The following is a 13,576-nucleotide window of genomic DNA, read 5'->3' as shown; positions in this document are numbered from 1 at the left end:
AAAAAAGTTATGTTATCCCTACTTATGGATATTGTCTCAGGGGCGTCCAAGCTTTTTTATTTGGGGGGGGGGGTAAAATTTTGAAAATAAATTTTTTTTTGGGGGGGTAATCTTAATTCATAGAGGCATTTTTTTTATTGGGGGGGGGGGGGGGCGTAAAAATTAAAAATCCAAAATTTTTTTGGGGGGGTTAATCACCCCATTACCCTCCCCCCCCCTTGGACGTCTATGATATTGTCACCTTTTTTCTATTTTCTACTCATCATTTCCTTTCAGAATAATATTTGATATTTTTGCAGTAAATTCTATAGAAACAAGGATGATAACATACACAAAAGTAAGTCTCTAAAAATCAAACAGACTAACATTGACATATTTTCCACAGAAATTTGATCTACTGGCGTTGATAATAAATTAACCATAACTATATCAAGTTTGAAATTGATAGAACAATTATGACATGCCTAATTCTAATGCTTTGGGCTGTTTGTTACAGATGTTGGACAGACCAACATAGATAAATAGAAAAATTCACAAAAGGAGAAATTTTCATAGTCCGATTACCTAAATAAACAAGGATTTATTTTATGTTTAGGCGAAGAAATAATATAAATTATTAGAATATCGTTATAATGATTGATATCTGTTTCCAGGCAGTCGTTATTGTCAGACAGAAGTACAGACAGACAGGCAGACAGACACAAACAATTATAGAATAAACTTTTAAGTAAAAATGCATCATTAAACTTAACCAAAAGTTGGTTTCAAAATGTCACAAATCAAATAGGAAAGATTTTTCTAAATTTTCTATTCTTAGCGGAAATGAAAAGAGATAAGTTGAGTAGATATGTGTTATAGGTTTATTGAAAGATATATATTAGGTGACCTTGGAATTGGGCCACAGTAGAGATAAAAAACGAGTGCTAGAAATTTAAATAATATTGAAAAGATTATAATCACTCTAAAAGGTATAAGCAATGATACCGTCCCACCTAATTTTGAAATGAAATAATTATAAGGGGGGGGGGGGGGGGGAGTTATTTTGGTTTTTATTGTTTATTGCTTAAGGGTAGGTTATATAGGATATGGGGTAGCCCTGCAAGGCTAAGGCCCACAGCAGAGGTTAGAAATAGTCAAGATTTCTGAACTGATTTAAGTAATTATTAAAACTTCATTTTAATGTCCACGAAAAGAATTCATCTTTATTTAAATTTACAGGTAAAAGTGCTCGGTGGAGTTCTAATATAGAGTTTAGAACCTATTTTTTTTGATGACTTTAACTTTTTAATTTTATGGGCTGGTTTCTGTACTCGAACATGGTCATAACCCGAAGTATTCTTTTATAGTGACACAATATATTATGATGACATTACATTTATGTAAACTAGATGAAAGGATTTATATAATTTTCATTTCTGATTGTAATATCTTTTCAGAATTCAGAATCAATTTAGAAATATCTGAATCTGATTTGATTAAAAGACTTCATATATTTAAAGTCTCTTAATTTTATTCGTTTATTCTTGTTTTAGTCTTTATACCTTATTCTCTACAAGATACTACGCTCCTAGCCTCTAGATGCAGAAAGGGGTTAGATAATACCTTTAAACCATCCCTAAACCTAAATCTAAAAAAAGGGCTAAAACAATCACAGGAACTATGTGAAGCTTCAAAGGTAGATCTCATTCGGTCCAGTAGTTATTGAGATCTTAAGTTTCAGACAAGAAAACCCTTACCTCTTTATATAATAGGACTAGAGTTGGCTCGATATAACTATCTCCCTATTGGCTAGTTTTCTATATGCATATATATTTTTCAATAAATATATTTTCCTCATCCGGCATTACTATTTAAACGGAATTAAATATTTAATAATTTAAATGATCTTAAAAAGATCTTTTAAATTATATTTTTTTCTTTACATTACCATCACCAAAGGGTTTATTATATGATTACAATTTTAGTTCAATATTTGAACACACAAAGTGTCGCCACAATCGAATTCTTTTAAAACAGAGTTTTCTTAAATTTATTATATCATAAATTTAAATTTTCTTTTTTATGATTAGAAATTAAATACTTCATTATAATGTAAATAGCAACATGAAATGAAAAAAATGAATTTGTTTTTAATAAAGTAAAATAATGGGTCTTATCGTTCTGGGCAATGAGAGTTTATTATGGATTATTGGACCACTATGAGTTTTCAACGAATAGTCCTTGGAAAACTTGAGCTCGTTTATAGACATTTATTTCCTATATAGATCTGACATGGATCTTGAAGCAATTAAGCAGGCCGTTTTGTACAGGTTAAAAATTGGAAGATTTCATTAAATAAAAGTTATCGCAAATATACTAAGTAAATAATTCATTCGGCCAGTCTTTTGTTTAAAGATTTTTTGACTATTATGAGAGATAGACGGCAACACTTTTTTGTTAAGATTACATTGACCTATAAAACAATTCTCCAGTCGATCTTTCTCCTTTAAGCTAGTCTCTAAAACTCTTTTGGACAGTAAAATAACTACCAGCTGCTATTTCAGATAGGCCGCTATAATTTGTAGCAATTTTTTTCTAATCTACTCTTGTCATCATTGTTTAATTTTTTTAGCTTGACAAAATAAATTTGGACTTTTTATAACTGCTCCTAAAATAACAGTAGTGGATTGTTGAAAAATCTTACCGAGGTCTTCAATGAAGAGCATTTTTCCATTTTGATTATTCATATGGAATATTAAAATAACTTTGCGAACTTAATTAATATTTACCTGTCTTGACCAGTGATTAGAACAGCACATCTGCCAGTAGGCTTGTTCACCTTCTGGTAAACTGGTTTCACTCCATCCTCACGGGCTTTATCCTCGAGAATTTGGGCTGTCTTGTCCTGCAATTAGTAAATACCTATTTAACAAGGATAACAATATCCATAAGTAGCAAAACACAATGATATTCTGGATGGGCATTCGCACAAAGTGCGTAAGGGATCAGATATTCAGTGGTCATAAACCAAAACAATAATTTAAAGAAGCATTTATTATTATTCATAGACATTCTAGTATGACAGAACAACCAACTTACTAAGTAAATTACATACTTGGTGCTCATTGATATAGGAAATATGCACAATAAATTTAATTGACAGAAAAGTCTAGTTTGTGAAAAGGTTGCGAGAATTTTTGATATGAAATCTGAAAAAGGGTTTTTGGTGAAGCATTTAAATTTGTTGCATTCATAGCGTTATTAAATGACAGAATTTTCGAACGTCTATTTTCTATGAAAAATCTAGATAAGGAATTTGTAAATGTTTAATCCTTTTTCACAAAAAGCACAAATTTTCTTTTCTTTACTTTACTTTTATCCATTTAAAATTAGTTTTACACAAACCTTTAACCTATAATTCTGATTAAAATTCCTGAGTTTATTTCTCTGTAAAGGACTTTATAGGGTTTAGGAATACTATGAAATATTTTATTATATTCCCAGATTCTACTGAGAGGGATTAGCTTTTACTTCCTATACAGATCTTATAAGATTAGAGATAAGTTCTGATACAATTCTATTCTGCAAGTAAAGCTGCATTATACAAAATGTTCGTATGTACGACAATCCATCCTCAAAGTACGTAAACAAAAAAGCTGAAACAATTCTTAAGAACTTGTGTTTCTGTTACTAGAGTACTCTAGGGGCACTTGAGGAAAAGGCTGAGGTTAAGTCGACCCCCGACTTTTAATTTCAGTTTTGATAAGAAAAAGTAAGGGAAAAATGTTGGTTGGGGTAATTTTTTTCTCCACAAAAAACGTTATAACCTTTCACTATAAGAAGCTTCTCTATAACAGAAAACCAGTGGTTGAAAAAAATCCTTCGCTACAATAAGACAAATGGACAGACCTAATGTTACTTTTGAATAAGTAATCTAGCCATACATCTTTATTTAAAAATGTTATTAGCTGCGCTCCATACAAATAAAATATTCTTATTGTGTCAGAATGAGTATGAAATCTTGCTGTTACTAACTCTAAAAAGAACTCTAAAACCCACCTTTTTAGGATTTAGTATATCACATATCTACTCTAGGTATAAATTGTACATATTTTTAAAAGCGAAGCTTTTCTATAATTAGGGTCTGTCCATCCGTACGTCCGTCCGTCCGAGACTGATAGCTTTTTTCGTTAATTTAAGCATGTTAGAATTATCCTATCGATTTCAAATTTTGCATGGTGATTACTGTAGTAGTGACTTAGAAAGCTTAGCAACTCTATAATCATTTTTTAAACATGTTGATTTTTCTACTTTTTTAACAACAAATATTTATGTTATCTAATTATCCGATTGATCTGATTTGATTGGTATATTGATTCCTTGGACAACAAAGTACAATATTTTAAGCGAAGCATTTCTATAATCAAGTACTAAAAATGTAAGTATGTCCATAACCATTATCCTGTATCAAGCAGTTTTTCATCAAATTTACTTACAATTTTGTTTCGACTATTATACATTTATTTTCTGATTATTCAGTTCTTACACTGAGTGTAAGTGTAAATGTCCGTTTGTCCTACCGTTTTAGAGCTTCGCTTTTATGGTTGTTGTCAACCTTGTTTTTTTAAATCGAACATTATTACAAAGTGAAGATGATTCCTGAAAGGGCATTGGACACTCAAAATGTAGTTACCCAAAGTTTTTATAAACAATTGTGTTCTTTTATGATTTAACTTAAAAGTGTTTGATAATTTTAGAAAGATTTAAAAAGCCAGTTAGTTTTAGCCATCTATCTTTTACAGATTTTGATTAGGGATAAATCTCGCTAAATTCTTAGTTAATTGAGAACTTCATTTAAGGCAAGCTTAACAAATACATCAGGATGTTATTGGGTTTTGAATTTGGGTCCTTCGGTGGTTTTCGGCAATTTTTATACCCCCTCACTCATCAATCAAATATATAGCATATTCATGATAGGAACGCAGCTGCTTGTGTAACATACAGACCATCAACAAAGTTATTTTTTTTTTATAAATTAAGCAGCTGCGGCTGCTGAGCCTTGAAAAATATTTACCTTGCCAACAGCGCCAAAATAAGAGGTGGCAAACTTCTTGCCAAGAACCCACTGGGCCACACGGATTGAGTTTTGAGTAGCACCGCCAGCTATGTAGTCAACCTTCACAAAACAAGAAAAACTTTAGTAAAAAGATAATAAACTGAGACATTGAGAAAGTTCAAACTTTATTCCTTTTCATTCGGTTGCTGAAAGATCTTGAGAATCATATAATTTTCATTTTAGTTACATTTTATTGAGATTAGCAATCCGTTTTTTTTGTTCTTTACTTAAATACTCTTATACATACAAATGACACTCGGTGAAGCTCAGAGTATATTGAATTGTTCCTTTTAAACCAAAATTTATTTTTTAGGGAGTGTGGAGACACTGGGATGTTTATTACAATAGTCCTCAAAGGTTTATATTAACGGTTCTCGACTTTACAACTTTGTGGACGTTCATTGTTAGTTCAATAAGTTGAGTCTCCAAACGTTTCAACCACTAATTGTAATCTACAGAAGGGGTAATCATCATGGTTTATTTGTTATTTTCTCTGTTAATACAAACCACTACTAATACTTGATGCAAAAGTGAAGTACGATATATCGATAACTATATATTTTAATTTCCTCCATAATACTTTTAGTCTTACTGCAAATACAATAGAAATACAAAAATACCTTATAACCATCCTGCAGATCTTTAAAAATCTGTTCATCTTCTGTAAGAATAGCATCATTTGATTTGAGATTATGTTTGGTGAGCAAGGAGGTTTTCACTACAGCTGAGATGTCCAACAGAGGGTTACCCATGCCCAACAAGATTCCTTCCTGAATTTAAAAAAAAAAATTGGCGACTTGGGTGTATATGTGTTGAATAATAAGGATTCAAGTAAAACTTTTTTTTTTAGAAGGATTAAGATATTTGGATTAGGTTTAGACTTTTAAAATTGTAACAGATTGATTTTCCTGAGCATTACAGATGACGGACGCGCAGCTGCTGAGCCCTAGTGTGAAAAAGCATATACATATAATATTCAATATTACCTTGACTTCCATTATGAGTTTTGTTTCAAAAAGTTATTCAACAGACCTAAAAATAAAAAAAAATATTATTTCAATTTATTATTTCTGATTAAACATATATAGTAGTAAATCTATTTTTTAAAAACTCATGCTTACAAACGTACTCCAACTATGCAAATGTAATTAAACTTTCAAAACTAACGTTATTAATGAATGAAAAAACAAGACTGCTTAAAACCAAAATGAAATTTTTAAAATAAAGTAATATATAAAGTAAGGGGATGATAGTTTTTCCTTCACCTAATATAACCTAACCTAACATGACCTAAAGTAACAAACAAAGACGAAAAAAATAATGGGGAGTGGATTTTTCTGCTTGACTCGGCACTTTTAGGGAAACCGCCTATAATGGTCTTACCAACATACAAGATTTGATAAAATATAACATAATAAATTACATATAGCATCTTTTTCTATATATGTAGTACTAAATGTACTCGCTATCCTGAAAAATCTCGTAAATGGCTTGACCGATCAGTTCACAATTTTCATGGAAGTTTAGTAGTGGTCATGGGTCTATTTGGCAACAAATTAAGAGCGAAGTGAAGCATTAAAGAACATGCTATGCATTTTTAAATTGGGTTTTAATTTGATTATAAAATTTTTACTCCTATTCATATTCAATTCATTAAAGTATTCATTGCTACTGTTTTTTACATACATATACTTTTTGGTATACATAGCCCCCACAAGGGTATAATTCCTTGTAGTATATTTCTAACAAGGATGACAACATCCAAGTAGCAAAGTTTTAAAATTATGGATGGACATACGGAAAAAATTAACTATAGAGCAGTGTAATACAAATTAAACATTAAAATAATATAAATGACGAAACCTTTTATTATTTATAATGTGAAAATCTAGGAATCGATCTAGCACAATAAAAATAAATAAATCTAAAAGAAACTCTGTGAAAATATGTAAAATGTGAACTTATTTAATCCATGAAAATTTCAGCCATCTATCTGGACTATGAGTTTAATAAAACCTTGAACACTTAAAAAAAAACTAGGAATCGAACTAGAACCCCAATCAATGAGCGAATCTCAATGAAATTTTATAGAAGTATTCAGAATTTGAACTTATTTATCCCCTGAAAATTTCAGCCGTCTATATTGAATGGGACTTGAGAAAATCATGAAAACTTAAAAATCTAGAAATCGATCTAGCACCCCAATTAATTGACATATCTTAATGTAACATGGTGAAAATATGAAGAATAGGAACTTATTTAATCTCTGAAAATTTCAGGCGTCTATCTTCAAAAGGAGTCGAGAAAATCACGTTTACCAAAAAACGTTTCAGACGGACATACGGACAGACGGACATTTCAAATTATAGAGTAGCTTCGCTTCTAAAAAGAATAAGGGGTTGGAGGTGAAAGTAGGGGCGGAGTTTTCTACAAATATTGAAATAAAAATCATTATTTTGTTAACCATCGGGGTCAACAAAACTGGTTAAAATCTTATAATTTTTCATTTTAACCCTTTACAGTCGGGCCCCTTGCCGCACCTTAATCGGTCGGGGGGGGGGGGGCGTTCAACGCCCCCCCCCCCTTATTATCTCAGTTCCTATTAGAGCTAGAGGGCTAAATTTTTGCAATTTGTGCAAGTCTATGGTTTGATAATGAATTTCCGACCTTTTATAAGTCTAAGTCAATTTTCGCTTCCTTCACCCTTTTATTTAACAACCTTTGTTTTTAGATCTTTTATTACTAAAAAATTTCAAACGGCTGTAATTTTCTTATTTTTGAACCTAGAAAAAATTTTTTTTTCCAGAAAATGTAAAATCTTTATGTAAATTTTACATTAGAAATATCAAAATATAAATTTCAGCGGCAGCAGCTGCCAGCCGCCGTAGTCGGCGGTCGGCGGGAAAACGGCGGCGGATCTTCATGAAATTTTAATACGTTATGTAGACATGTAAAAAAAGCTTAAGTTTAAAATTTGAAATTAAATTAAAAATTGCGGCCACAGGAACCTGAAAGTGACTTTAACACCTGTATTTCATATAAGGATGTACTACTAGAGGATTTTTTAGTATTTTGCTATGATAAAATGCTTTGTTTTAGTCAAAAAAAATATTTTTGCCCTTTACCTGGATGACTTTGCCAGGTTTGCTGGCATCCTGTGCCCGCCAGAATGGAGATATTCAAAAAATTCCAACTCTCAGTTATGTGTCATACTCATACTTAAAAAGTCAAGCAGTTTGGGCTCTTTATCTTTCACACACAGAAAATGAGATAGAAAAAACCGGATGGGGGGGCGTTCAACGCCTCCCCCCCCCCCCCCCCCACGACCGTTAAAGGTTAATTAATATCAACGGAAAGCTTTTTATAATACAATGCAATAGATAACTTAACTATTATAAAAAAATTAATATTTGATTGACAAAAAGTAGTCTGTAACCAATTTGTGTTAATTTATGTCAACCACGGGACTCGAGATTGAACCTAGTAAAAGTGTCTGACTCTGATTATAACGTAAATAAAAATTAGCCAATGAGAGGCCAGTATACACTGTAATTGACCAATGTTAAAATGTATAGTGACCTCTTATTGGCTAATTTTTTTACGTCATAATCAGAGTCAGACACTTTTACTAGGTTCCTCGAGATTGATTGTGCAGTGCACCAACTATAATTCAATCTCAGAAGAGCAGGGATATAGTGATGGGTCAATGGATAATTGATATTTCTAGCTATATGTCATAAACTTTAAGTACTAGAACCTATGCAACTTTCCTTATTTTGGCTAATAAAAAAGAGTTTTGGGCATACAAGCGCATAGAATGCAGACTAATCTAACTGAACATAACAAACATATAATACAAACAGATAATTTGAATAAAATTAAAAACAAGTTTATTTTGGTGGTAAAAAGATGTTTTTTTTAGTATACAGTAAACCATTCGAATCAAAAAATGGTTCGATCTGAACAAACCCAAAATTTACTATATTATTCTCTTTTTTTTATTTTGTGTTTTTTGTATTTATATTTTATACTTTACCTCGATTTTTTATTTATGTAATTCTGTTTTTTTGTAGGAATGTTCATACAAAATTTCACATATAAAAAAAAACTATTAGGTAAATTATTGGGAATTGCCAAAAAAATAGAAAATAAATTAATATGTTCGATTTAAAAAAAGGCACTAATAGTATTAATATTTGAAATATTCTTGATATAAAATGGATTTAGCCATGCCTATGCTACAAATATTATATTTATTGTCTATTTCTGTAAGTGTGTATGTCTGTTATTATCTTGCAACGCTTGGACAAATTGTTCAACAAAGTTAGGAAAGTTTGGAATTAGTCTAATAAAGGTTTAAAGCTATTTGTCGATCTCTTACATATACCTATAGAGATATTATCTAAAAAATCAGAAGTCAGATGGCTACCATTTTTTCTTCTCTTAAAAGGCACCTTAGTAGCTTGAGGCGAAGCTACTAGTGATCTAAATAATAAGTATATTTTTTTGCTTATGTACTTATTATTAGAGTTAATTAAAAATATCAAGCCCTACACAAATCTCACAATTTTTGGCTAAGAAATATTTTGCTAAATCTATTTTATTGTAAAAAAGTAAAAACTCTATTTGATTGTCTGTGTTAGGTAATTGTTTTACTTTTATATAGTGAACAGATATACTTCTGTATATTTTTGTTATATTTTTCATTTGTACAAAAATAATATAAAAAGTGTAAGACTATGATGTATTTTAAGAAGTAAAACGTTTCTTTAAGTGACCATTTCTGCCTGTCCTTAATGTAACAAGCCTTATTCTGAATTTTACAAAAAAAAATTCCCAACGCTACCTATGCATGATTAATTATGCTTGTTTTTATATTTACTTTTGCTATGTAATATTTACTATGTAAATTTAATCATGTCAAAAATTAACAGAAAACAAGGATGACAACTTTAATAAGAAGTGAAGCACAAAAAACCTAATTATATCAACAAAGTAACATAAATTCTTAATAAAAATTAACAAAATAAAACTACTTTTCTCATATTCATTAGAAACCAATTAATATCCGGCGAATTAGAACAGGTTCTCATCTATATGAAAATATTATTTATAGGATGCTGTGAGTATTGGTGCAAAAAATATGACGTAACAAAAAAAAATAGCCAATGAGAGGCACTATAAATTTTGCCATTGGTCAATAACGGCCTCTCATTGGCTATTTTTTTTTGTTACGTCATATTTTTTGCACCAATACTCACAGCATCTATTTATAGCATCGTATTATATCCAGTTTTCAACGAAAATAGAAATGTACAATCATAAGAATAAAATCACTTTTTATAATATTAATTGTACATTTTAATATCCGCGGAAAGGTGTTAATAATACAATGCGAGAATAACTTTTTCTATTACAGACACAAAAAGACCCTTATAATGAAGGAAAATTTAATTATAATATCTAAGCGAAGAACAAAGTTTTATTATCTTATCAAAGATGTGAGAATCAGTTACAGAAGATTGAGGGTGGGGAGGGTGGGGGGGGGATTCTCAGAGGATTTTGCCCCATGGTATGGTGTGTTTATCCTCCCTATACATTTTTGCTAAAACAAGGATGACAACATCCATAAAAGCGAAGCACTGAAACGGTAGGACAAACGGACAATAACACTTGTATAGTGTCAGAACTAAATAATCAGAATATAAATGTATAAGAATCGGAGGAAAATTGTAAGTAAATTTGTTGAAAAACTGATTGATACAGGATAATGTTTATGGACATATTTACATTTTTAGGACTTGATTATAGAGTTGCTTTGCTTATAACATTATACTTTGTTGTTCCACGAATCAACATACCAAAAATCAGATCAATCGGATGATTATATCACATAAAAATTTGTTGTTAAAAAAGTAAAAAAAATCAACATGTTTAAAATGGACGTACGGACATTCTTGTTATGATTATAGAGTTGCTACGCTTTCTAAATCGTACCTAACTACTAAAGGAATCACAATGCAAAGTTTAAAATCGATAGGACAATTCTAACATGCCTAAATTAACGAAAAAAGCTATCCGTTTGTGGCGGACGGACGGACGGACGGACGGACCGACCCTGATTATAGAAAAGCTTCGCTTTTAAAAACGCCGTCGAACCTTGTGCTACTTCCTATCATAGGTTGTAAACAATTCTTAAACTCAAAACTAGAAGTTTACTATATTGTCATGCGGTGTTTTGCTGGTTTTAATCAGGTTTGGCTTGGATACTCACACACACAAACACAATATTTTTGGTATTTTCTCCATGAATCCTTGTAGTCATGTGTGTTTTCAAAATGCCATTGAAAGCAACTAAAAACCAGTAGCCACCAATTTAGCAAAATACGATATGAGGCAAACTTAGTCCAAAGCCTTAATTCTTTGAAATATAGAAATGTTGCTTTTGAATTCGAAACTTTTTAAACAATATGAATTCAGATTTAAACAAATGTAAAATAATAATCATAGAATTTAAAAAAAGGGTTTTGAGTCAAAGGGTATACCCGCTGGTATAGGCCCCAATTGTGTTCAATTTATTTTAGAAATAGGAACAGGGGTTCTATGCTCGCTTGGTATTGGAGGGAAAGCACCAAACTATTCAACAAAATTAAAACATATAAAGAAAAATATAAAAATATACTTCATATTATTTTGTTAGGGCATGCTTTTCTAAAGTTGTAATCTGTTTTTGTTTAAAATAAGACATCTTCCCTTGACTACTGCAGTTATTTTGCTTTAGTGTTACTAATCAGGTTTTAGTTCAGAAACCTAAAATATATATACCAGTACAGTATGGCTTCAAAATCGATTAATATCCGCTGGATTATAACTGATTCTCAGGCATACAGAAAAATCATGTTTAAAGACAATTTTCCACGAATCATAAAAGTTGAATAGATTTGGGCCTTCGGTTTTAATCTTAAATTTTTACGTTTTAATATCCGTAGAGAGCTGTCTATAATACGATGCAATAGATAGATATTCAAGAAATATGAAATATGTTAAAAATGAAAAGGTTCCGTATATTAGAATTAAACTTGAACAAGGATGCATTAGTTGCGAAACATTGAAAATTAAACTTTTACAGGCAAACGAACAAACTGAGTTAGATGCAACTAACAAATTGGCTGAATCTTCTTCAGTCTTGTAAGTGAAGTAAAGGTGGGCAGACAGAAAAACAGACAAAATAAATATAGAAATCATGTATCACACCGTATTATAGTCTATGCCTTAAGTACGATTCAATAATAATTTTTTCTCGTATCGTATTATAAGCAGCTTTCCGCGGATATAGAATGTACAATTATAAGATTAAAACCAGTTTTTTTAGCCCCGAGATGCCGAAGGCAGGGGATAAAAAACGGGTTTTAATCTTATGATTGTACATTTCTATATTCGTAGAAAGCTGGATATAATACGATGCTAGAAATAAATTTTTCGTATTGATAAAACCGGTTCCTATCCACCGGATTCGAATGAATACGAGAAATAATATTAAAGCAACTACAAAGTATAATTTTTTAAAGGTATAACTTATTTTTTAAAATGTATTTTACAGAGTGGCTTCGCTACTAAAAATAAACATATGTCAGTTATTAATTGCATGAAGAGAAGCATAAACAAATGATAACGTCTGATAATTAGCGAATCTTCTGTATAAATAAAGATAATAATACGAATCTCCTAATGTTTCTTACTTGTGCAAAAAATGTAGGAGGAAGTAAAGAATACTCCCCCCCCCCCCCTCCACCCACTGATAATTTGATAGTTAATAATTTGTAAGATGCATAGTTGAATTTTTGTAGAAAAACTGTTAAATAAGGATATTGTTTAAAGGACATACTTACATTTTTAGGACTTGATAATAGAGATGCTTTGCTTTTAATATTGTATTGTGTAATCCTAGAAATCAGTATTCCAAAAGTCAGATATGTAGAATAATTATATCACTTGAAAATTGTTGTCAAAAAAGTTAAAGATCAACATGATTTAAATAAACATTTTTGGTAACGATTAAAGAGCTGAAAAGCTTTCTTGTATCTTACTATTAAAGAAATCGTCATTTATAGTTTTAAATCGATAAGACAAAGATGCCTGAATAAACGAAAAGAGCTAACCGTTATAAATGGACGGATCTTACCTAATTATAAAAAAGCTTCGCTTTTAAAAACTAATTGCACATTATAAAGTGTACATTAATATTACGAAATTGATCCAATTCTTCACTATAAAATGTATATACATAAATGTATGTACAAGTGTATTTTTAACTAATATATAAAATCAGGATTTTTCCACAACCTGTTGCTTGTCTGACGGCCACAAAACGAATGAGAAATTAAAAAGGATTCACAGCCTGTTTTATACCCTCGGTTTAGGCGTAGTGCTACTAAGACTTCAATTATGTATTTTTATATATTAATACAATTTAGTACTTAA

The 13,576-nt window shown here is 30.7% G+C and overlaps 1 protein-coding gene across 2 annotated transcripts in view; it reads right to left on the bottom strand.

The window, feature by feature from the left end:
• Positions 1–13,492, bottom strand: part of LOC145313235 (uncharacterized) — a 33,706-nt gene extending 20,214 nt beyond the window's left edge. Inside the window, exons 1-5 of one of the 2 annotated variants that reach the window (XM_080152547.1) lie at positions 13,439–13,492; positions 6,082–6,127; positions 5,716–5,865; positions 5,054–5,155; positions 2,769–2,884 (exon numbers count right to left, since the gene is read on the bottom strand). In XM_080152547.1, coding sequence (XP_080008673.1) covers positions 2,769–2,884; positions 5,054–5,155; positions 5,716–5,865; positions 6,082–6,093 — 380 coding nt within the window. In that variant the 5' untranslated portion in view covers positions 6,094–6,127; positions 13,439–13,492. Of the gene's footprint in view, positions 1–2,768; positions 2,885–5,053; positions 5,156–5,715; positions 5,866–6,081; positions 6,128–6,958; positions 7,020–13,438 lie in introns of those variants that run through there. The other variant, XM_080152555.1, reaches the window with a different exon arrangement.
• Between the last annotated feature and the right edge of the window lie 84 nt (positions 13,493–13,576).

This window comes from Acartia tonsa, chromosome 1 (genome assembly GCF_053477335.1).
Source record: "Acartia tonsa isolate MP-2025a chromosome 1, ASM5347733v1, whole genome shotgun sequence".
In the NCBI taxonomy this organism is placed as follows: Eukaryota; Metazoa; Arthropoda; class Copepoda; order Calanoida; family Acartiidae; genus Acartia; species Acartia tonsa.
This window is presented reverse-complemented; position numbering and strand designations above follow the sequence as displayed.